This window comes from Opisthocomus hoazin, chromosome 2 (assembly GCF_030867145.1).
Source record: "Opisthocomus hoazin isolate bOpiHoa1 chromosome 2, bOpiHoa1.hap1, whole genome shotgun sequence".
NCBI lineage: Eukaryota > Metazoa > Chordata > Aves > Opisthocomiformes > Opisthocomidae > Opisthocomus > Opisthocomus hoazin.
This window is the reverse complement of record NC_134415.1, coordinates 31,694,633-31,718,962: the sequence shown is the minus strand read 5'-3', so window position 1 is coordinate 31,718,962 and position 24,330 is coordinate 31,694,633. Positions and strand designations below refer to the sequence as shown.

At 40.3% G+C, this 24,330-nt stretch overlaps 1 protein-coding gene across 4 annotated transcripts in view; it reads left to right on the top strand.

The window, feature by feature from the left end:
• SUSD4 (sushi domain containing 4) overlaps positions 1-24,330 on the top strand; it is a 73,726-nt gene that overhangs the window by 31,396 nt on the left and 18,000 nt on the right. For 3 of the 4 annotated variants that reach the window (XM_075413060.1, XM_075413061.1, XM_075413062.1), the window contains 3 exons: positions 11,970-12,182; positions 19,612-19,791; positions 23,330-23,518. In XM_075413060.1, coding sequence (XP_075269175.1) covers positions 11,970-12,182; positions 19,612-19,791; positions 23,330-23,518 — 582 coding nt within the window. The remainder of the gene's footprint in view (positions 1-11,969; positions 12,183-19,611; positions 19,792-23,329; positions 23,519-24,330) is intronic. The other variant, XM_075413063.1, reaches the window with a different exon arrangement.

The following is a 24,330-nucleotide window of genomic DNA, read 5'->3' as shown; positions in this document are numbered from 1 at the left end:
AGTCTGGTTATAGGAGTAAAAAATAATTTATAATCATAAGATTAGTACTGGCATGCTGTAGTCACAATAGCTACTGAAAGGCCATGCCTACTTAATAAGCTACTTAACTAACTCAGTAGTTTGGGCTACATTTATAGAAAGAGGCTGTAGATGTAAAGTCTACATATAATAATTAGGAGGAACATAATTGTCTAAATAACCCAACTGCTCTTGCAAGTCAGGAAGCTTGATGTGTTGCTTCTGTCAGTGGAGACTGCAATTCACTGAACACTGGAACTCAGGCTAAAAAATCTGTGCAGTTATAAAAAGAAATGGCTGAGCCAAATATTTTGTAAAAACAAAGTAAGATTTGAAAAGAGAGACCTTGAATTAAATCAGGCAACCCATTATGTGCGTGGCTAGAGTCTACGGTGTAAGGAGGGAGCCAGACTCCTGCATTTATTTAAGTCTGCTTAGCAGATAATTCAGGGTAGTGAGGTGAACTAAGGATGAAGCATTAGCTTCAGCACAGAATTTTTATTCTGATCACTGGAGCCTAAAGTTATTAAAAGAACAAACACAATTATGACATCCTAGGGGACTGGAACACATATAAATCTGGATATGCTTGTTTCTCACAAAGCATATGTATGGATCTGTGTACTGCCTGCTTTTTATTTTAACTAGGTTTGCTGCAGCTGTTGCTCTGAAAAGAACCATTTAACACTCTGGTGAAAGAGAAGCTGCAGAAATTCTCAAATTAATATCTATTAAGAAAAATAAGTTTTAAATAAATTACTTGTTTATGTGGTTAAAACTCTTGTCCCTTGAATAGGAATGAAGAACAGTCACTTTGCTAGTTCTAGACCTGTCCCAGCTCCCAGCTAATCAACTTAAAGTACCATAAAAAATTTAATAACATCTGATTCTTCCTCTTCCTCCAGTCCTTGAAAATGATGAGAATCCATTTTCCTGACAAGCAGGGATGTGAATATTTTCTGAAGAACAAAAACCCATGGTCTTTAAATTTAACCAGTATATGTGATATTCAGATTGGCTTTTATGAAAATATTTTGAGCTTCGGGTAGCTCAGCATTGCCTATTATCTGTGCGCATGAATGCCATAACTCTCAATCTTTCAACTGACTAATAGCGATGTGTATATATTATATAGAGTGTATTAGATTTCATCTGACAGTCTCAACTTCAGTGTTGTCAATGCAGAGTACATTATGGAGTCTGTAGTTTTCAGAGGTGTCAGCAGAAAACAAAATCAGGTTCTTCTGGTCCAAAAGTATAGGCCATTAACCCTTGGGAAGGTTCTTATAGCGTATTACCAGCCTCCAAAACTGTCCTGCGGGGCATCTTCCTGGCATTGGTGCCCTGTCTTGTTTCAGGCACTGTCCATCCTCTTAGCTGTGCTGCCTGTGACTGAGGGTTCCTCCTCTCTTCCCTCTTGTTCCTCCCCAGCTCCCCATTTTAGCCTACTGGGGATCCTGTTGGGCTGCTTCTTGTGTTCCCATCTCCTCCTCTCTTATCTTCTAGTGGTATCACCTTCCAAACAGCTGTCAGTCAGCTTCCAGGCTAACATATTTTTGTATGTTGCTACATCCTAGCTCTGTACCTTTGCCAAGTCGCGCCTGCTGTTCCCGCTCCAGTTTCTTCGGTTTCTCTTCTGTCCTCAGCTTCCTCCGCTTCTGCATAAATTCACTGCCATATCCGTAACTGAAAGGAAGCAACTTCCAGTAGTGCCCTAAAACACTATCTGTAATACCCACAGATTAAAGAAAAAAAAAAACACCCTCCATGATTTGGGCAATCAGGGACTTGGTTCTCTCACTTCAACAGTAATTCACAAGATTTTGGAATTTTTTTACGGTAGAGGGATTAAAATTCTTGGAGGTATGGTGTAAAAAGAAGCATAGATGTATCAAAGAAAGATTGTGTCAGACTAATCTGTTAATCTCCTCAGAAGACAGCTGGTTTCCCAGAGAAGGGAAGTGCAGCAGATATCGTCTATCTTGACTTCAGTAAACTGCCACCAGGAAAAGTATACTTGAAGATGAGGATTAATAGAAGAGTTGTGGAATTGATAAGAAACTGGCTAGAGAGGAAACAGATTGAAGGGGGAAATACTGGGCCAGAGGGAACTTTATGCACCAATGATTTTTTGATGCTGCTACTGAAACTGAGAGTGTGCCAATGAAATTTGTCATTGACATTTTCCTGGATTTTTTTTTAGGGGGTTAGATGTGATGGCTCTGTAGTGGTACAACGTTTTAATTATAAATGTTTCCGTCTTGCTCACTAGCTCTTCTGTGACTTTGCCTCTTGAATTGCTTGTTCTGATGCTGTAAGCAGCCTGCCATCGCTTTCCAGCCCTGGGGAGGTCCTCGCGTAGGACTGTGCCAGGGAAATAGGCACACGAGGATTTTTAGTGGAGGCAGCCTTGCAACTGCATTATCTGCTGTTACAGTCCCACTCTTGACCAGCTGTTTAAACAGAATGAATTTTAGGGGAGTTTCTACCCTGTATTGAGGAATTAGACTGAACACAGTTATGAATCAAAGGAAAAAAATATGCTTCTGCATCATCGAAACCTACCACTGTTTTTTCCAGTCTTTTCAGTATGGACAGAATAACTCACAGCACAGAGCATTTTAAATGAGTGATTTAAGTAAAAATTATTTTGATATAATGGCAATGCATCAGTGTCAGTGCCCAGCTGCTTCCTTTCTATACAGTTTTGTGGGCTTGTCTCATTCCTGGAAAATAATAAGCCAACTTTGTTTCATTTTTCTTCAGTGAATGCATTCTCATGAAGGGAAACAACAGACTAAAACCTGTGCTTAATGCTAATAGTACTAGCAGAACATAGGAACATAAAGTCACTTTTCATATAGAAGAAAATCAGAAGTTCTCTTTGGGTCCAGATTTGGACCAAAATCAGTCAGGGTATTTTTTTCCAGTGGATGTTATCTGCTTGCTTTCTAAAAGCTTTACTGGAGTGGAAGTGCTTTGCAGTGTGATCTGAAGCAAACGTGAAAGGTGCAATGGCAGTCCTCATGTGGAAAACACCTGGTGAACCAGCAAAACCACCTCGTCTTCCTTTACATCTTCTAGACCTGAAGGTAAATAATGTCCCAATTTTGTAAGTCTAACCAAATAAGTACCAGCGAGCAAAACATGCACAGAGGAAAAGGCAAATGAACAACGGATGGCTGCGATGAGGTCCCCATCTAAGAGGAAAGGTCACGATTTCACGGGCAGGTGCATATGGAGAAAAATCACTGTAGGGCATGGGAGTTCTCAGAATATCCAGAAGCATCAGAGGATTTGTGATAAGGAATCAAGGGCAAAAGCTGGAAACGGTGTCTGTCTGCTCTCCTGCTTTAAGTATGTCCCAGCTTTTTAAATCCCTTGTCTCTCAGTCTTCTCCAGTGTGCACTTTATTTAAAAGTTTAATATTACAATATTTACACATTAATCCTGATTGTCCCTATATCCCATTCTGCCTGTTCTTGGGAAAGTATAAAATCAATTTCTAGAGCACAACTGAAAAGCAAAAGTTGTTGGATTACTATACTGTTCTGCGCAATAAAAATACAGCATCATCTAGGGAAGTCTGTAGTTGATTAGAGCATAAATATCAAACTCCCAACTCATACCTCTGAGTATTTGATTCGTGCATCTTATAGAAACAAAGATCGCAGCTGAACAGTGTGACATTTCATTACTTTGGATTTGCTATGATGAATAATATTATATGCTATTGGCCTAGAAGAAATATTACTATAGTAACTAGCTCATGATTCATTTTTTATGGGTGTTTTTTGCTATATTTCCTAAGGGGTGCCTGTCTAGACTAAAAATGTTTAACTCTTGGTGATGGTAATTAATTTTTTCCAGAATGCTAAAAATATGGGACAGATAAACAACAATACTTAGATACTGCTTTTTAAAAACACAGCAGGCCCATAACATTCTTGAAATTATGGGAGTATAGTTTTATTTTATTTGGCACTTCTTTATTAGTAGCTTTCTGTGTTGTTATTAATCCTGTTTAGTGACCTAAGGCTGGATTCCCACATCAACAATATTGCAACTCTAATGAAATCCTTACACATATAATATATAAAATGTTACATGAGAGGATGAATATATAAGTGGGGTTGGCTGATTTAAATAAAAGAGGAAATCTTTCCATAAGTGATATATTAGTATTTTGGGGTTTGGATTTTTACATATTTAATTCCTTGTGACGATTCTTATGGGTCACCAGTCAACAAGCACATATTGGCAAATACCATCTTTATTACAGTGCCTTCTCAGCGTAAGGAATAGGAGGATGTGTTAGGTATTTGCCCATTTATTGAAGCATATACAGAGCTTAATGTGCATTTACGGCTTCCTTGTTTTTATTGTGGTAAAAGATGTCATTTGATCATTATTTTGATCATTAGATTTTTTCAAATTCTCATCATCTGTGTCAAAGTTTGTTTGTCTGCAATTAGAGTTCATAAATACTTAGGGTTCAGACAGGAAGTGTGGAACTACCATTTTAAAGAAGAACCATTTTAAAGTAGTTAAAATTACCTTAAGTATGATAAATATGCATAAAAATAAACTTATTTAAGTGTATTTTATATTTCAAATTCACTTAGAAACGTGAAATATCTGTAACAAGGAAATTGAAGAAGTAATTCATTTTCACCTGCTTCTTTTTCACAGAACAGAAAAGAAAAACTAGTTTTATACTTTTTGAATTCCCGGTAGAGTTTGCAGCTTGAGTAGAACTAGACATTAAACTGAACTAGCTGAATAAATGGAAACGAAGAAAATATTTACCTTATATTTGCAGAACGCTGAACAAACTCTGGCTTCAGGTTTTTGGTAATTTCTGTCTGGTGCTTGATTTGAAATGGCCTCAATTTAGGCCTCAGGATGCAAGTGTTATCATTTTCAATGGCTTTGTTCAAAAACTAAATATCCAGTTTAAATATTTAGGAACTGGGAGGAAGTTTTGGGATTTCTTGTGTGATAAATTGGCTTTTATTCACCCTAAATCATACCCCAGGATAGCCATGGTAACTTTCTGTAATAATAACATGGAAGAATGGAGCTCTGTCAGCAGAATAACCAGCAGATTTACTTTCTGCCTTTTGTTTTTCATGAGTGATGGGAGGTTCAGAGGATCACCAAGTAGTGTATGACATTTCATAAGGGTTCATAAATTATGCAGTCAGACTTGTTGGATTACAAAAGGCTGGAAGCAACAAGTGCTTCTTGCATTATAAATGAAATGGCTTATTTACAAAGAGGACATAGCTATATTAATTGTGAGCAGTTATGATTAAAGGGATAAGCCTGTGCTGTTTAAGATGTTAATTAGAAGAAACTCATTTTCGAGAAGAAATTAATGCATCTTTTTAGTTTGCTGTGGGTTTACTGAAGTGCTCCGCTGATTGTATTCTAAACCATCTTCCTATTCCAATAATTTTAAGTGGTTTTTCCTCATACATTAGCCTAACGTTGAGGCAATAAAAGAACCTTGTATCAAGGTTCACACTCAAAATTAAAAATGTTGATCACCTCCATGGGTAGAAAATTCAGCTTGCTCCCTGCTGTATGACACTGTTCAAGCACCAGCTGGGGTGTGCTATCAACCCCGAGTGCAGAACAGTAATTGGAGTAGCTAATTGGAGGCATGACCCCTGAAATAAAGATGCTGTTATTACATCTGCAATCATCTACGCAGGGCCCTGGCACCTGCCCTGCTGACACTGCGGCTCTTCCCCATTTCTCCCTGGTGAGGTTCCCAGGCAGAAGCAGCTCCAGTGTGGCTCCTGGGAGACCCCTTTTGCTCTCCATGGGTTCTTTGTCCTGCTTACAGCTCTTCACGTTCCCTCCCTTCTGCCCGCTCTGAAGGGACCAGCAACCCTTAGGCTTTTCAGGGAGATGTCAGTTTGATTTAGCACAGAAATGCCCAGGGACTTGTCACGCCTGAGTAGGGATTTTAAGGTTCAGCTGGCCATCCCTCGTAGGAGCATCTCTGAGTGACTGCTCCTTTTCAAGCGCATGCTGAGGAGAAAGCAAGGTGATGAGCATGGTGGTGGGCAAGATTTGGGAGCATGGAGGTCGTAATAGGAGGGTGCAAGAGCAGGTGGTGAGTTGGTGTGGTGTGGGTTGGGGTGAAGGAGGATGGAGAACGGAGGTGGGAGGCCAGGGTTGGGGGAGAAGAGGGCATGAAATCGAAAGATAAGAAAAATGGGGAACTGCAAATGAGGCAACCTTTCAGCCTTTTGAATGATCAGTTGCCTCTCGGAGCGTGTTGCCCTTTGTGCAGGGCTTGCATGCTTATTTTTTATTGCAGACAGGTGGTTTTGGTGCTCGTGAACTGCATTACACACTGATTTTCTTCTTTTTCTGCTATGACACTCTTGGGTTATACGAAGGAGAATGAAGCTTAATGGTGTTCTTGATTTTATAGATCAGCTTGTGGCTTAAGCAAAGTAGCGACCCCCTGGAGGTCTTATTTGCTGTTCTGTTTGTCCTACAAAGTAATTTGAACTTCTCCCTTTCTTCCAGTGGCTTGTTAGGCTGCCCTGCATAAGGTTCAGCCAAGTGAGGAGGGATATCCAACAGCGCTGGGAGCTGGGAGTATGTTCTGCAAGGGTAGCGAGGGAGGTTGTGATTCACATCTTAAACACGGCAGGGTTATACAAAGCTGCTGAAGTCTCAGGGAAGCTTAAGCATTAGTGACCCTTAAGGGATTGAAGAGAGTTTAGATTTTAGCAGGCATTTCACTAACCAAATCACAGGTTTATAATTTCATTTCACTTCCAAGGCTAGATGCTAATCGAAGCACATCCTTCCTCTTCTTGTTACGGGGGTATGTGGATAGCTCACTTAATGTCATCAGCAGTGAGGAAGCATGAACAGCCAAAGGCACAAAATGCTGTGCCTGTGTGGCTTTCACAGAAACAGGGCAGAAACTCTTAAAGGGATGAAAATGACTTTTCCTTTCTACAAGACAAGCAAGTCCTCAGCGTGTTTGCACTTGTGGCCCTTCTGCTTTAGTCCTTACATGGCTTTTTACTGAGAGCTGGCCTAAGATAACCTGCTCCTGCAGTGTTTACAGACACCTTATAAAATGTGCATGCAGGCAGTCTGGTCCTGCCACAGGCTGCAAAGCCTCTGCCTCTCTCTAGCACTGACTGAGATAGAAAGGACTTGCTGATTTAGTGAACCCAAATGCAGGAGTTGCTGTATGAGAAGCCCATTCCTCATCCTACTGAAGACAAATACTGAAAATACTCTATATCTTTAATATTATTACACGTTTTATGTCCCTCTTCCTTCACTGTGTGTATGTAACAAACTGGAATGAGAGTGATGTCTCTGTTCAAGAATGAGTGCAGCCATTTCTGAGCTAGCATGCATCAGCAGTGTTTCAGTGAAATGCTGTGTAGCAGTTTTGGAGCCAAAGAAGTCCATCAAATCTAGATTAGAAATCACCTTGCCAGCACCATGAATTTACAAGGAGCTGTAAGATATGGAGCTGAGGGAAGAGGGAAATTAGGAAAACAAAAGAGGAAACAGAAAAAGATGCAGAGAAATAGAGAATGACAGAAGAGCTGAGGGATTCTTCCTCCTGCCTTTTTTCAGGCATGTCTGAAGTTCAATTGTGGCTATCATGATTTCTTGTCATCACAAATACGTAATTTTCCCCTGGCTTCCGATATTTCAAGCTTTTCATCGGGGACAAGATGAATCATGGTATGTTTGAGAATATATAACACAGAATTCTATAAATACAGTCCATTCAATTGAATTATAATGGTTCATTTTACACCCCAAAGAGGGCACTGCTTATTTTTCAGTCTTCTGATTAATTTGACATTGTTTTTATCTGACTGACAATCCCAAGTAATTTAGGTAAAATGGGAACCCGTATAAACTGCTTGTGTTTTATCCAGGTTCAGAGCATTGCTGTTTTCTGATGACCTCCTGTTGGTCCAACAGTAGAAGTATGGTAAATACCACCACCAAAATATATTCTGTATCAACTGCGGCATGTTTTACTGGTGATGATGACCTTATGTACTCATTAACCTTATCAGAAGGTATTATTGTTCATTATGTTTTACAGAGCATCCCTTAAAGGTGCCATGATACAGAAAGTCTGCAACTTAGACTAAATACTAAGCTGTTTTAATTACTGAAATAGTCAGTTCCAGCACTAATTGTGTAGTCTTTACTTTAGGGATTTAAAACCATACAATAGCATCCCATAAAGTTGTTGCTAGTGATGCAGTGCTGATTATGATGATGGCTACTAAATTTTTACTGTATAGGTAACATGGAAATTTACTGCTTTATTTGACAAGTGTGTGACTAGTAGGTGCTGATGATTCCTCCTTCCCTCTTTGTAACCATGAGAAAAAGTCTGACAGTTGTAGTAAAATTTCATTCTTTCCCCAAAGACTTATTGAAGGGTGTGTAAAAAAACCAGAATCCATTGTAGTTCTAAGGTTTTTTTTAATCTTATTTAATGTACTCTTTCCTGCAGGATAATGCCTTTCTATTATAACAAAAAGATTGGCTTTCCCATTTACATAACTTCTACAGTTCTTTCCAAAGACTTACCTTGTGGCGCTCGCTGAAAACTGTTTTGGCCGGTTTCATCTGGTTCTAAAGGGACCAAAGCAAAAGATGTCCCACGTATATCGTGCGATTACTCCTGCCGCTATAAAAATACTATGTCATAACTTTGAGTAGCTGTTCTTAAATGCATAGCGTTGAAAAAGGAAAGAAACTAAAGGTCATGAGAAAAAAGACTTAATTTACCAAGCTGTATTTCATTGAAGACATACATTTACTCATTTTTGATAGGGTGGAGCTTAACTGGATGAGATTGTACGAAAAGGATTATTATGTAAAGGGTCCAAGTCTGATACCATTAAGGAAAGCTGGAAGATGGCAATTCTCAGGGATGTTTCAGCATTGTTGTTCTTAAATATTGTATGAGAAGTTTCATACATAAATTGGAAAAGACTGATGGACTTAGCTCTTAGCTAAATAAGCTGTTGAAATACTCAGCACACCTCTTGTGCAGAAGCAGAGCAACCCTCGTGAAAATCAGAGCAGTTCCTGGCTTCTCTAGGTTGTAATGGCTCCTTCACAGAACCTGCAGTGCCCTCTGTGCACTGGAAGAAGCTTGCCATAGAAGTGGCTTCCACTGATTTTAGCAGGACTAAGATTTGGGCCAAGTCTACTCTTGATATCTGTGGAGAAAAGATGGGGCTGGGATTTTGTTTGCTTTGCCTTTATGATCTTACCATGAGAAGTAATGGTATTGCATGTATAATTCACCTAACTGGCTGTTTCCTGAGGCTTTTTCCTTCTTCCTTGCTTCAGGAACAAGCAATGGAAATGCTGTATGGAAGCAGTGATCCTCTGCTGATTCCACGTGTCATCTCTTATTGAGTAGCTGAATAACAGCTGGCCACTGGCTTTGTAGAAAATAGAGGGTATATAATTCAGTTTTTCCATTCATGTTCCAGTTCCTTCTTGGGAATTCCCCTTGGGGATAGATTTGTTTGCTCACAAACTGCACTTGAGAAAAAGAGCCAAAGAGACCAACTTGCTGCAAAACAGTCCCTAGGAGGAATGAAAATCTTTACTTGTGAAAGGTCACCAGAGAAGGGGCAGTATGGTCACAGAACTAGGCTGCACCAGGGAAAAAAAGGTCCTTGCCTTCTGTTTTGGGTTTTGTGCTGATGGTCACAAAATCTCTAACTTTGCATTTTTGACTTAATGAAAACTGGGAAATGAGCTTGGCTCATTTTTTCACCAGGCAAATTGTATGTGACCTCAGCACCTTTCTTTTTTCTGTTGTTGCGGAGGCATAGTAGTAGGCAGTTGTGTACTTTTCCCTGATGCAGCTAGTAAGAAAGGACAGATATTTCAAGGTGGGTTATAATCTTCCTTGCCTGACTGCAAATTCTCAGATTACCAAAGTAGCAAAATTGAGCTAAATGTCATGTTATCCCTCCGTTTAATGGAAAATAATTAAGATCATCACCGACTTTATTGAAGGATGTGGGTTTGCTTTCTGAAGTGTAAGAAGCTTCTTTTTTATCTCCAGTAAAAACGGACAGCCCTTCTCTATTATCAAGAATTGCCCACAGTGTGTAATCCCATGAACATAATGACTGTATTTCTCCTTGTTCATCACGTTAGCAAATGATAGAGTCTTGGGCAACTTGCAGCGGAGGTCTTGAGCCATGTGGTAGATGAGCAGGTGTGAAGTCCAGAGATTTGTTTGACTTGGCTGCAGTCACTGACCCTTCAGTTCTCACGATAAACTTCACTGGACAGAGGAGTAAAACCACATAAGAGCAGATGCTCTGCTGCTCCTGTGCTGCTTCAGCAGCGCAAAGAGAGGGGACGCTAGTGAAATCTCCTTAGGTGAAGTGCCCTGGGTATCCGAGCACTGCGGAGGGGCAGGGGCTGGGTGTATGTGATGGCTCTCTCCAGCACACAGGTAGTTATTCAGGCTGTGTTCTGGCCATCAGGTCACCTCCTGGAAATTGTAGCTTGGTGGGGGAGTTCAGCACAGCGACCTGGACTCACATAAAATCAGTCATGTATGGAGTCAGGAAAATGCAATCCTCTCTGGTGACCCCACGGCGTGCCCTGTCTCTGCTAGCAGGAGCAGGTAACTGGACATATGACAACAGTGGCTCAGCGTGTGCTGCTTCTGTTCTCCACTGGCAGCCTTCAGCCAGGAGATTGAAGGGAGAAATTCAGTGTTCAAATGCAAGAGCCCTTGACCACCTTCAGTGCTCTCCATTTGGCTGCCACAGCATCACAGCGAGTGCTTTAGTGGAGGGAATGATTTGGATAGATGGGAAACTGAGCTTTATTTTGAAAAGTCATCTACTGTAATATCTTCCTTCTCTCTGACTGTACCACAGAGGTACTTCATGCTTCTCATGCAGGAAGTAGCTGAGGCTCTCTGATACTATTCTTTTAAACTCAAAACATTAAAGCTAGAATGTGATGATTTTAAAATTTTTCAGGCATCCCTCCCACCAGCATTAATTGCCACCCTGCTGTTCCTGTTGCAAAGCTATTTGCTCTTTCAGTATGCAGTACTTGCTCAGTGCTGCACTAAACCTTTGTTGCTTTGCAGTAAAGAAAAGCTTCAGTTTATGCAAATGACATTGAAATGAGTTTGATAAAATGATAAACAGTCACATTTTATGATTGCAACTGTTGGGTTTTTGTTTGTTATTTTACAATTAATTTTGTGGAAGTAAAAGGCTTTAGAAACTCCCTTCTGGTGTCAATGCAGTAATACAGTGCTCCCATAACAGCATTTTAAGAATTTGGTGGGGCCACAAAGCCAACATGGTAGAGGGATCACATACATCCAACATCACAGTGTATCTTTTCCCTGTGGTAGAGCTCCCTCCCAGCTCAAAATCTCCCTGTACGTAGGAGCTCATATTCTGTTTTAGTCACTATGTCTTAGGTTTCATGCCCTTTTCTTTATTTCCTCTTCCTTTCTGCTTCTGACACTTTATTATTCTTTCCAGTGACTGTACTAGACCTTCAAAATCCTATAGTCCCCAAGAGTAATTACAGATATATTACTGTGCAGCCCCCACAGGTGGGTTGGGTCAAGTGCTTTATTTTTATACAGGTCAGCTACTGAGGCGTGTGGTTGACTTTGCTTCCTCAGTAGCTGCACGACAAGATGGGATTATTTCTGTCACCTGAGTATTTCTGCTGTAGGTGGAGGTCGGTCCTCTCCTGAGTCTGGAGTACCTGGTACCCAAGTAGGGTTGCTAGTGATCATTAATGGATCATGTGAAGCCCCCATGAAAATTAAATGTCAAATGGAAAACCTAGAAAAAGCATGACTACAGCTGCACGAGGTGTAAGTGAACATAGTTTGACTGTATCTTTGTCTGACATAGGGTTTGATGACCTACATGCTTGTGCTGACCCTGGAGCCCCTGAACATGGATACAAGACACCCAGTGCAGGTGTTTTCTTTGAAAGTGTGGTAGTCCGGTTTCATTGCCAAGAAGGATACAGGCTTAATGGTACTTCAAAAAAACTTTGTGTGAGACACTTTAATGGCTCCCTGAGCTGGAAACCAAGCGATAAACCTGTGTGCCTACAAGAAGGTAAGTCAGTTTTCTTGAAATATCTCGCCAGTGTCAGTTCTCACTTGTCCGTGGACCATGTCTGTGTGTCTCAGCACAAAACACAGAAGACTGGAGTCCATTTCATTGTGTCTTATTTGATACATACTTTAGTTTCCCATCTACCCCATCCATAATCCCCATTTGTCAGTTAAATTTATACTGTGAGAGGTCGTCTGTGTGCGCACACATGTGTGTTGAAAGGGACATGAAGAAATCTGAAGGAAAAAGGAAGATAATACATTTCTCCTTTTAACTAGTTACAAACTGATACAGAGAGAAAAAATGATCTCCAGCATAAGTAACCTGTTTGTAACTATTTATTAAAGCTGCCCCCTTAATACTCCTGCAATATTTTACTAGGAAAATGTAATGAATTTCCAGTGCTACTGCTCCTGCTAATCAGGCGTTTAAGCAATTATTTTTTATGACGCGTTCATGATTCAAGTAGGAAAATCAAATACGTATGGGCTGCAGAAGTTTAAAGTCATAGTAGAAGTTTTCTTTGAGATAATTCAGACTATTATGGCATAAACCAATTTATTTTTATCATATTGCATTTTTCAAATTGTATTTGGTTTTAAATAATTAGGACATTAAATTACTTTCTTCTTCCAGGAGTTAGATAGAGGCAGGATTAATTTGAATATTGTAAGTGTAAATTTTGGCCAAAATACATCCAAGCAGAACAAACAATTTACTTCACCGAGTATATAAAGATATAACTTGCTCTTTTTGTTGATTTATTTTTGGTCAACAGAGCTATTAAAATCAACAGACATGAAAAGTGTTAGTTAAATCAGGCATGTATATTTTAGTGGTGTGACTTCTCCGCTGAAGTCAATAGCCATTGCCTCATTGTCTTCAAGGTGGAGCAAGATAAATTCTATTTCAGGAGGCCTTCCATCATTTAAAATCAGATAAATATATGGACTTGTCCAAAAGCAGTTGAAGACTTATGTGGCTCGTAAACACACTTACCACATAGGATCATACATCACTCAGCGTGTATAAAAGCTGCAAGCACTTGTTTCTGCTGATGGGCGGATGGGTAGGAGAATCTTGTGCCAGGACAGGGGTGCATGAAGGGATGTGACACAATAGGAATAAGCGAGGCCTGGGAGGACCACGCTCAGGAGATACACCTGAAAGGAACAACCCTGAGCTGTGGTCTGTGCGAAAGTGGTGCATGAGATATTGCAGAGAGTAGCCAGAGGCAGCTGGTAAGTAGTCCATGGGCTTTCAGGTAGCTTCCCTGTTGGCAGGAGAGGTCTTGGTAAAATGTGGACTTCTGGACATGTGTGAGGCCACAGGCTACAGAGCTGTGATGGTCACAGTCGTGAGCTGTCTTGAGGTCTGCACTGAGACAGTGGATGTGTAGAACATAAAGGCAATGGGGGCCAATAACACCTGGTCATAATGATGACAGGGGGCAGCTTCGAAGAAACAATCTGATGCCTTTAAAAATAATGTATGTATGACATTCTCTCCCCCTCCTGTTACAGCCACCTTTCAGAAATGCCCTTGTCTCTCATCTCAGGGTTATTTAAGAAAAAATACATGTAGAGTGACAGCTGCATATGTCTAAAGTGGGTATTTGAACTACCAAAAAAAGAGGTAATGCTTGAAAAAACTGTTTTCTTAACCATTACAGGTAGCTTCTAGGAATTTTGATGCCCATCTTTGAAATAGTACCTGTATTACCCATTGCAGCTGTTAAAATAAGCATTAATATGTTTTACTGAATATTCAAACTTCTTCCCAGGCCCCACTGTCCAGTGGAAATCTGTGGAGAAAGTTTCTGATCACAGTGCCAGCAACAGCAAAAGTGCCACTGATGTCAGTGTGATCAACACTCAAGCCAGGTGTTTTCAAATAAGGAGGAAACTGGAAGATGAGTATGTGATGGATGATGTGACAACAGTTGCTTAAGAGATAATAATTACTTTACAGCACAGAGCACTTAAAAAGGATTGCTAGCCAATGCTCAGATCAAGCAAAGCACTTAAGCCTGAGCATAACTGTAATTATGTGATTAGTCCCGTTAAAGTTCTGTGCTCAAAATTAGGCATATGCAAAAATGCTTTTTATTATTTGGACTGAAGAGTAGGACCCCAATTTAGGATTTAGTGAAGGAAGTGCTTTCTTGATTAATGGTGTAATAATACCTCAGGTATTATTAAAACAGTTCTAGGGTTTAGCAATAGGAAAAAAAATAAGATGACAATGAATTCTTTCCAATGCACAATACAACCACTGATTCAGAAGGAATTCTATGTAAAGGTTCAGTGGCAATCCATGAGACCTAAGAATTTGATGAAGTGGTTTTTGGAGTGATGTTTTTGTGTACCGGGAGTAGAATCATGAGAGACAAGTGCAACAGGGAGGTGGGCAGTGTAGGAACATGGCACATCTGGAGAGCAGTTAAGGAGGAATTATAACAGGGTTTGTAATTCGCAGCTGTCTAATGACATACGTAAAAGCCTTCACTGCAGAAATTCTGTAATGATGTATAAAAATAAATTTTAAATTTGTAGCAACTACTGGAGAAGTAAGAAGCTAATGTTTTACCATTCATCGTTAGCTATCACAAGGCAAAATGAACTTTATACTGCATTTACCCATTTAAGGCAGGGGCTGATTGCCGTGTTTGCTATTTTATGCTATACATGCCTCTCATCCCAGTATACGTAAATGTCAGATATTGCCAGCTGAGCTTGAACAGTAAAAACACTCAGTACTGCAGTTCATTTTAAGTTAATCTCAGAAGTTTGGATTCCACTAATGGTGGTTACATATAATTTTATGTCTGTATGTTATGTATATTTAATTGTCTTTATGTGTTTACTAGAACAATCTCTAATCACAAATGAATGTTATTTACTAAGGGAAGCAAAGCAACCCATTTCAGAATGTAATTGATTTTAAAACTAATACATTCGCCTGGAGCTCTTCATCCAATCAATTTGATTTTATAGGCCTGTCATTTCTCATTAAGAGGCAGGAGATTTTAAGTGTCAGTATGAGAACGAAGTTGCATGACTAGGTGCCCAGTAAATGCCCTGTCAAAAATCTGTGCGCTTTGAGTTATGTTCTCATGTTGATCTACAGCATGTTGTGTCTGTAACTTCCATCAATTCTAATACAGTTATGCACATAAATACCAAAGCTCTAAGGCAGGAATTTTGTATTTACTGTTTAAGAGCAATATGTCATGTTGTTCACACTTTAATCTAATCTTCTCTCACTGTGATAATGTCGCTGCTGAGACTGTTGCCCTACTTGGAACAAATGCTACCTCTTTCCTACAAGATTGAATCTAAATTTACAGTCTATATGGAGATGGCAACCAAGCGAAGAGCTGTGCCCTTCGCTCGCAGTGCTTCTGAAGGCAGACGCTTTCGAGATGTCCTTGGTGCCTCGTGCTCCCACTGACAGGGATTACAAACTTGCAATGAAAGCAGTGGACTAATACATAGTTTGGCTAACGTTTTCCTGTATGACATTCAGTACTTGTTTCTCTTTGCCTTTGTCCTTGGATCTGTGAGATGACTGAAATATTTTTATTTCTCCATCTCTTATCTCTCTTGCCCAGTGTCTGTCGATCCTTAAGCCTGGTTCCAAGCACTATATGATGTTTGTAACCTATGTTTAGCACAATGACCACAGATCTTAGGCGAAGTCTCTGTGCACTGTTGTAATATAAGCAAAGACAATAAAGAGAAGGTGTTACTTAATATGCACTGAAATACTGTGTTTGCCATCCACAGAACTGTCCTAACTCAGTACTATGGATTTAACACTAGAAAAAAATACAAGACAATATCGATCTTAAATGTTTACTTTTAAGAGCACAGGGTCCAGATGACCTGTCGCTGCATTCAACCCATTCTTCATAATGTTGTTTTCATCCTTCCTCCCCGTTCCTCTCCGTTCCAGCCTCTCAGTGTTGTGGCTAGATGTAGTCAAGGCTAATTCAGAGACTGCTCCACAGTGAGATACGTAGGAGCACTGGACCTCTGCGTCTGAGTTTACTTACAGACTAGTAAACAAAACAGTGCCAGAGCATGGGCCAGGGCACTGTTCTTCGATTGCACATACGGTTACAGTGTTAGAAAGGTCCCTGACATGGTTTTGGCCAATGTCAAGTAGTAGTCCCCAAGCAATTCCTACAAACATCTTCTGGATTAGCATGGACCAGGGATGATTTTTGGAGGATAAGAGTTCACCTGCAATAGACACAAGCCATGCCAAGCCAGCTGGTACCCATGGATGGTATGGCTGTCTCCATAGTGTCCAGGTCATGCCTTCCTTCTGAGATGCCTTTATGGTCCAGGTGCTCTTGCGAGGAGGGAGGGTGGTCCTCCTTCCCCATGGGCTGGAAGAAACAGTTCTGAGAGACAATGCACGGTTTACACATAAACTAAAGCACTATAACTATAGTGTTTAACAAATTTTACTCTTCAGACCAATCTTTCTGTGATGGGGGACACACTTGGTTTGCTGCAGCCAAGAACTGCTAATATGCAAAGCAGTATCTTCATGAAAGTTAGGTCAAGATGAACCACTGCACAAGGCAGGCTGCCAGGCCTGCTGGCTGCACCCCACCTCTTTGTGCCTCTGCAAGTTAAGAAACGTGTTCCGAACTAGGGAGTTCATTTGGCTGGCCTGGTTTAATACTCATGCAGTAGATACAAGCAGATCATTTAAAACTGCCACAAAGGAGTGTAAGCCGTAGCCATTGCTGTTGGATACTGGTTAAAGACCATGTATTTCCTTAAATGGTTTAGTAGCTTCCACTGATTTGCTGAAAAGTGCTTAGAATAAAGCAGTTTGTTTTCTAGGACAGGAGATTTTAAAATCCAGTCACTTATTCTCAGCTTTTCCAAGCAGAATTTGTGCCAGCTAATCCATTTTTTTTGCAAAGAGGTGGCTACTGCAATTTATGCCTGGCTAAGTGCTAAACAATACAAATTCAGCCAGCAGGAAAGCATTTGCTCGCAAGGCATCAGGAAAAAGAGCTGTAACACTGTGGTCCATTGGTCTCCCGTTCAGCCAGGGCTCGTAATGGGCCTGTTATCAACGTCAGCCAGGAAGCTGCAGGTGAAGGATGGTACAGCGAGCAGCTTGTCACTGTTCTCTGCCAGCATCTAGCCGATTAAAATGATTCAATCTATAGCTGTTACTTGGAATAATGGGGATGAAGTCGCTGCAATAGATCATTGTTACAGAATCAATTTCCCCCACTTTGAAAGTGAAATCTCATATTGTACTGCAGTGTATGTATACACACCTCTTTTATTTGTATAGCAACAGAAAGCTGTTATGTCAAGAGAGTGAGCTGTTCATTGACGTTATCTTCTGGCATCCATCTCCAACCTGCTGCTTTGTGGCTGCGGAGCGGGATCCCCATCTATCTTATCCCATCCTCGGGGATGCCCAGGGCAGCCTCTTCGTGACAGTGTTCAGGGCTTAGCATCACACATTTCTTATGGGGCATCCTCTGCTGTCTCCTCTGCTCATTAGCTTGCCAGAGAGAGAGAGAGAGAGAAAATTGTCCAGTCTTTGAAAGCGATGTCTGCAACCTCAGTCCAGTGCATTTTTATAACCTTCTGTTAGGGTATGCATCCTTCCAGACATGGGCATTTATAAATGAATAAATTGTAACAAAACATCTTGCTGCAGGTTCTCAGACCGCCTGGCAGACTGCCAGCCCTTCCCATTACAGGCAGCCGCAAGTACCTGCAGCAGCAGCCAAGGTACTAAAAGTAACAAGGGAAATGGGGACATCTTTTGCCTAATAATATGTCCATGCCCTGTACTAGAAGTTAGCTAAGTAGTTTGTATTTTATAAAACATCCCTACAATGGGAAGGTACAAAGGAAAATACATTTTAACTGGGGAAGCAACACTCTTCCACTTCATATTGTTAAAATTTAGCGATGGAGTCTCAGAATAATAGATCCCCTAGTTTGCCTAAATAAATTTATACATTATGAAATACATTTGTTCATAATAGTTTGCTATGCTAAGTGACAGTTTATCTTGCTTCTAGTTGCTCTTCTAAGGAAACAAGCAAGCTGTTGCTATCACTTTACTTTGTGCATGCTCACAATTAATTGTTAAATACAAATTTCGAGTTGCCTCTTCCTCTATAGTGAGAATTACCCATGAAAATGTCAGAAACTTTCTGTTTTATGCAAGTCTCGAGGGACTTCTGAAAATTCTTTTTGTTTTAATAAATATTGTATTCCTAAATTATTATAATTGTGTCTTGTGGTAGATGCGTTGGAAAAGATCAGCATAAAACAGGCATATAATATTTTTACTGTCTTGCTTTTATTTGAGATATTTTGTGGGTTTTGATGCCTGGAAACTTTTATCACCATCTCTGTCATGGATTGTCTGCTGGCATACAAACAGATAATTGTGATTATATTTTCCCAATATTTAATCTTTTTCTCTGTTCTGTTAAATCTCACTTTGCATTTTTGAGGAGGATGAGCTTTGAGTCACCTGGACTATTCCTTCATATCCTCTTGGCTTGTCTCTTAATTATTCGGTATCAGCAGAAGGTTTTTTAACCTGCCTCACCCTTTCCTTCTGCTTTTCACGACATCCTTCATATTTTAGTCTTCTGGGTTTTATTTTATATTTTGATGTCTTTGGCACTGGTGTATACAATGAGATAGAAGACTGTTCAATACACATAGCACAGACAGGTAACAGAGCCCATGCCTGTACCTCACTAGAGGTTTGCAGTCACTTCCCTTGTTGAGAGTCTTCTGCAAGCACTTGAGACACTGCTCAGGGCCTTAAAAATCACGCTGTCCAAAGGCACACGAATTCAGGCACATAAAATTATCTGATTTAAAACAGAATCAATGAGATGAAAGTGAAGACATTCTCATAACTAACTCTGTGGAATGGAGCGGGATAAACCCTTGTAAATGTACCTGATTTTCGTCTGTCTCTCTGCTAAAACTGCAGTTTTTCTGTGTTCCTCATGCCATATCTGTATTTTACCTTTTCTTTTGTCCTGTCCTTGGTGCTGTCAAAGAGTCTGCCTTCGCATGGGACTTTGGGGTAGTCAGACTGTGCAGTGTAATTGGCACACATGATGAATGGAAGGACAAAATTAAAAACAGTCTTCCTAAATGCTCTTAATTTTGTTTGTTTAAAAATTCTGGGGGAATGATCCAGTATTATAGCATGTCATCTTCTGCTACAGTACTATACACTTTGTAACCAATGGTGAACTAGGGAAGGGGCATATTTACTGAAATGCATGTATTTTCCAAATGGTTTAAGCAGAGCACGTACATTAACTGATGACTTTTGCATAAGAGCTTGATTATTGAATAGGTAGCCATGTTTTTTTAATTAAGTTACTATTTTTTTTTTCATGAAGTCACAGATTGCCTTGTTCCACTTGTTGAAGATGCAGAGATTCATAACAAGACATACAGGACTGGCGATAAGTTAATAATCAGCTGTCATGAAGGATTCCAGATCCGTTACCCTGACTTAGACAACATGGTTTCAATATGTCAAGACGATGGAACATGGGATAATCTGCCCATTTGTCAAGGTTTAGTACACCAGCACATCCTGTTTTATAGCTCATGCACCTTGTGATAGTTTGCTGATATTTTTTTGTACAGTTGTAGCGATGTCAGTGATCTGATAAACTCCACTGTACAGTATTTGAATAGTAGTGCTAAGTTTTTTTTTTATTTCTTCTGCCTGTTGCTCACTGCAGGAAAGAATGTGCCACTTTCTAAACATACCCACTCTTAAAATACTACTTTAAATATTAATTTTTGTTTGCTAGTCTAAAATCTGACACAGATACATGGCATTTAAAAAACACTCAGGGTTAAATCAGCCAGAAGTTTATCAAAAGATCTGATGGGCAACTGGCGTTTTTGCACCAATCAATTTTTTGAAAGATTTAAGCTTCTAACTGCAAATCACCTTTCTTTACCTTGTGCAGCAGGCAGGGGTAGAGAAGCTGGAACTGTTCTTCTGTCAGAGTTTTCAGCAGTCATTGATCATGTTCACAGTCCAAAAAACCCGTAGGTATTGACTGAAAATTCAGGGTGTGTACAGGAAAAATTTTGGCCAGAAAAGCCATTAGCCATAGCACTAGGAGTATTGGTAGCACGGGACTCTAGCTTTGCTTAGGCTGCAAGAACTGGCTGGGGGAAAGCCAGCTTTAGTGAGTGGAAATTCAATAACCCTGGGCTACTGTTCCGTTTACGTTTCTAACACTCATATGTTAGTGCCATTGACTTGGTTTTAAGCAGTTCACGTCTTGGTAACAAGCTGGCCCAGTTGAATGGCATCAAGAGATTTTTAGTGTCTGTGCTAAGGAGACGACTGCATTAGTATTAGACTTCCTCAAACCCTTCTGTCATCTCCTAAAGGTGACAGTTCTCTGTAGGCACTTACACTGTCACATCAATTTGCAGAGCCGGGGCAGGCAGGCTGGGGAGCTGGGACACTGCTGGGGAGTGACAGTGGCAGGGTGAGACACAGAAGTCAGGGCTTGGTATTTCTGCTGTAAAGAGATGAGACTGATGGGCACCGGAGTCCGAAGTTACAGGAGCTTAGTTTGTATGGGTCTCCACGGCTAGGACCCTCAGTTTGGGGCACATCAGACTGTGTCTCAGGGTCTTGTCATAGACTGTGCTACAGGAATGTAGAAAGCTAGGCCGAGCTCAGTGTATCTGAAGAGGGACAACAGAAAAGCAGAGTGTTCACAAACCCATAAAAATGTGGGCACTAGTTTTATGGTATCTTAACAGCAATGGCATGGTGTGTGGCAGTATGAAGTATACAGCCCATTTTTGGGAGTGGGTGCACTTCAATCTTATTAAGGTAGATTAAGAATCTTGCAGCTGAGTGAGATGAATGCTCAAAAGATTAATTTGCAGGTACCGTATTTGCCAAAGATCCAGGTGGAAATTTTGTGAAAGCCAGTATTAAGTGGGTAAGCAAAAGTACCCCTTGGCTTGTTGCTGTCTTCTGTTGCTGTATTCGTACTGTGAAAAATAATCAATTGCTGCTACTCAATATTCGCTATTAACTGCTTTTAAAAATAAAAGCAGTGCTAATGAAAGTTGTGAAATCAATTGCACAAGAGCAAAGTGCTGTAGCTACCAGAGAAATAGAGAACAGGCAATTCAGATCCAAGCATCTGCCATATTTTCCCAAATTCTATACACCTGTTCCAAAATTGACTCCGGGATTTTCTTTTGCTATGTCAAGCACTAATAATATCAAAAGCAGTGGTCTGCTTGTGCTAGGTAGGCTGTCAATTACATTTCTAGGGCTCTTTGATTACAACGGGCAGGGGAGTCTCACGACGCTAAAATGCCTTTTTTCTGGCAGAGCAGTGGGAAAGAATTGTAGAGCATATAAGAATCCAACCTCAAACTATTTTTGCCACGAGAAAATCATGATAATTACTGATGTGGAATGATGTGAATTACCTAGCAAAAAAAAAAAGGTCAAAATGCAATTTTCAAGAAGCTCAGGGTGTTTGGAGATCTAGGCATTTTCACAAACACTTGGCTTTCATACAAATTCAAGTACATCTCTGCCCTGCATTACAAGGAACCCAATGAGCATTAAAACTCTGAGCCAGCAGGACAAAATCTGCCCTAATACAGTTCAGAGGAGAGTAAGCTTGGTCTTGTGCAGGCAGCCTGCACTCTTTCTCTCTGTCCCACTGGAGGCTGTTTGTGTCGTGCTGCTCAGTGGGCTGCTCGGTTTGCAGGAACCGGTTTGTTGTGTGTGGGGCGTCCTTGATCAGGGGTACGAGCAGTAGCCAGTAGATAGGATGCTTGAAGCTTTATCTGAGCAGAGAGATGACCAGCAAGTAACACAGCTATCAAAACCATCATTCTGGTATTACAGCATGCTGTAAAAAGCTTTCAAGCTTTTTCTGTTGTTTTCTTTTGCTCTTGTCCCTCTCCCTCAAAAGACCATTGCAAGGAAATCACCACCTGAAGTGCTGCTGAGGCTTTTTCTTCTAGATGCTAGCATCTTACAAGAAGTTCTCAGACTGATTTTAGTTTCCCCCTTAGGCTGAAAATTATGAGAGTCCTATGAACATCTTTCACAAATTCCTAGTAGTGGCAAGAGACCTATTTATGGATTGCCATAATGCAGCTCCTATAACTTTATAATATTATTTTTCATTCCCTGGTTACTAATCATCTTTCCTCCATATTATTGCAAATTAAAAAATCAACAGTATTAAGTATTACCTAGAGGGTCATTTCTAAGACCATGAGGAATTTTTTTTTCTCTAATAACAACTTGTATCTAAATACCAGCTCAAAACAGACTCTGAATCATTGTGAATGACATGTTATAAAGTCATGTCACCTATTAAATTCACTGCTCTTTCTTGCACCAAATATGGTTGGTGACCATTTAACTGCCACGGTTCAGTACCCTCCATGGTACAAATCCCTCAGAAGTAATTCCAGAAGTAGAACGTAGTCTCTGACTACATCTACAATTTCTGGTGATAACAGGTACCTTAACTTTTTGATAACCTAATTTGAGACCTCGTTCAGTGTTTATCGTGGGACTGCTCATAGGAAGTCACGTCCCTTCAGACCTTCTCAAATTGGAATTTCAAAATCATTAATTCTGTCTGCAAATCTTTCACAGTTGTGTGCACTTTGTCACAGGAGCTGTTCTAGTATTAAAGATGGTTTACATGCCTGTCAGTGTTAAGAGGAGGAATAAAGCTCATGGTTTATATAAATGACAATCTTTGTGTATTAAAAGATTCTACCTCAAAAAGAAATTGCCATCTGCTAAACCAGTGCATGTTTGTGAAACAAAATACTGTCATTTTCAGTAAACCTTTCCTGGATTTGCTGAAAATGAATCCCACGCTAGCAAAGCGTGTGGGCTAAACAACGAAAGGGTCTGAAACAGGATAATGAGACATACGTATCTGCGGGAGATCACGCAGGCATGCCATTCATAGCAGAGAAGATGAAAAATAGTGCACGCTTCAGTTTAGGAATTATAACCAAGGTGTGTGAAGATGACTGAGATAAGCATCTTGTAATAAAAGATACCTCCCTCTTCTTAATTTGCAGGTTGCCTGAGGCCATTGGTTCTTCCTCATAGTTACACTAATATATCTGAGTTCGAGTCCTCCTCCCCCATAGGAACAGTGGTGTATTATCAATGCTTTCCTGGATATAAACTAGAAGGGGCAGAGTTGCTTGAGTGCATGTATAACCTTATCTGGTCAGATAGCCCACCTAGGTGCCTTGATGTGGAAGGTAAATGTCTTCTTGTTCGTTTGTCTTTCAATTTCGCAAAAGCAGCATGCTCTATAGGATTGCAGCTCAGGGCTGTAAGCACGGTTACGCTATTGTGTAATGTTTCCGCAGGCCACGCAGCGTGGATCTGGGTTTTGTTGCAGGCAACCTGTTGTGGTTCACTGCACAGCTAGCTCTTGGTGTTCCCTAATTAATGTTTGCTCCCTCAGTGTCCAAAGTGGGGGAGGGGAAGCTCGTAGCAATGATTGCTTTGCCCTTGAAATGTAAACTCTTTGCAGCTTTTCTAGTAAAAATAGTGAGGAAGTTATGGAATTCACATTGATGTGCATATGGTCAGAGTTTCTATAGCTACGGATAGATTTCCATGCTAAACAAAAAATACTCCATAGAAACCCTTAGTTTGGGCTGTGCCAGCTGCAGACATCATTCTGTGCTACACGATGCTACTAGCTTGAATATGTGTTGTCTCTCATAGTAGTTAACCTTAAAGAAGGATTTGCAACTAAAATTACTGAGCTAATTTACTGATTAGGAACAAAAATAAAACAGTCAGTGTGAAACGGAGGTAAATCATACCGATCCAAAAGGAATAATTTGTGACTACAGCTGCAGTGCTGGAATGGAGGATACTGTAATGCATTTATATTTGCAACCCACACATTTAAAACAAACATACCAAATGGATTGCTCCACACTCTGTCAAAACCTTGTGAACTACCTTCCTCCATCTTCATACCACATCTTGAATGAAACATCCTAGGAAGCCATCAGAATCCAAATACATCCTCTACATTTCATTCCCCTAAAAGGAC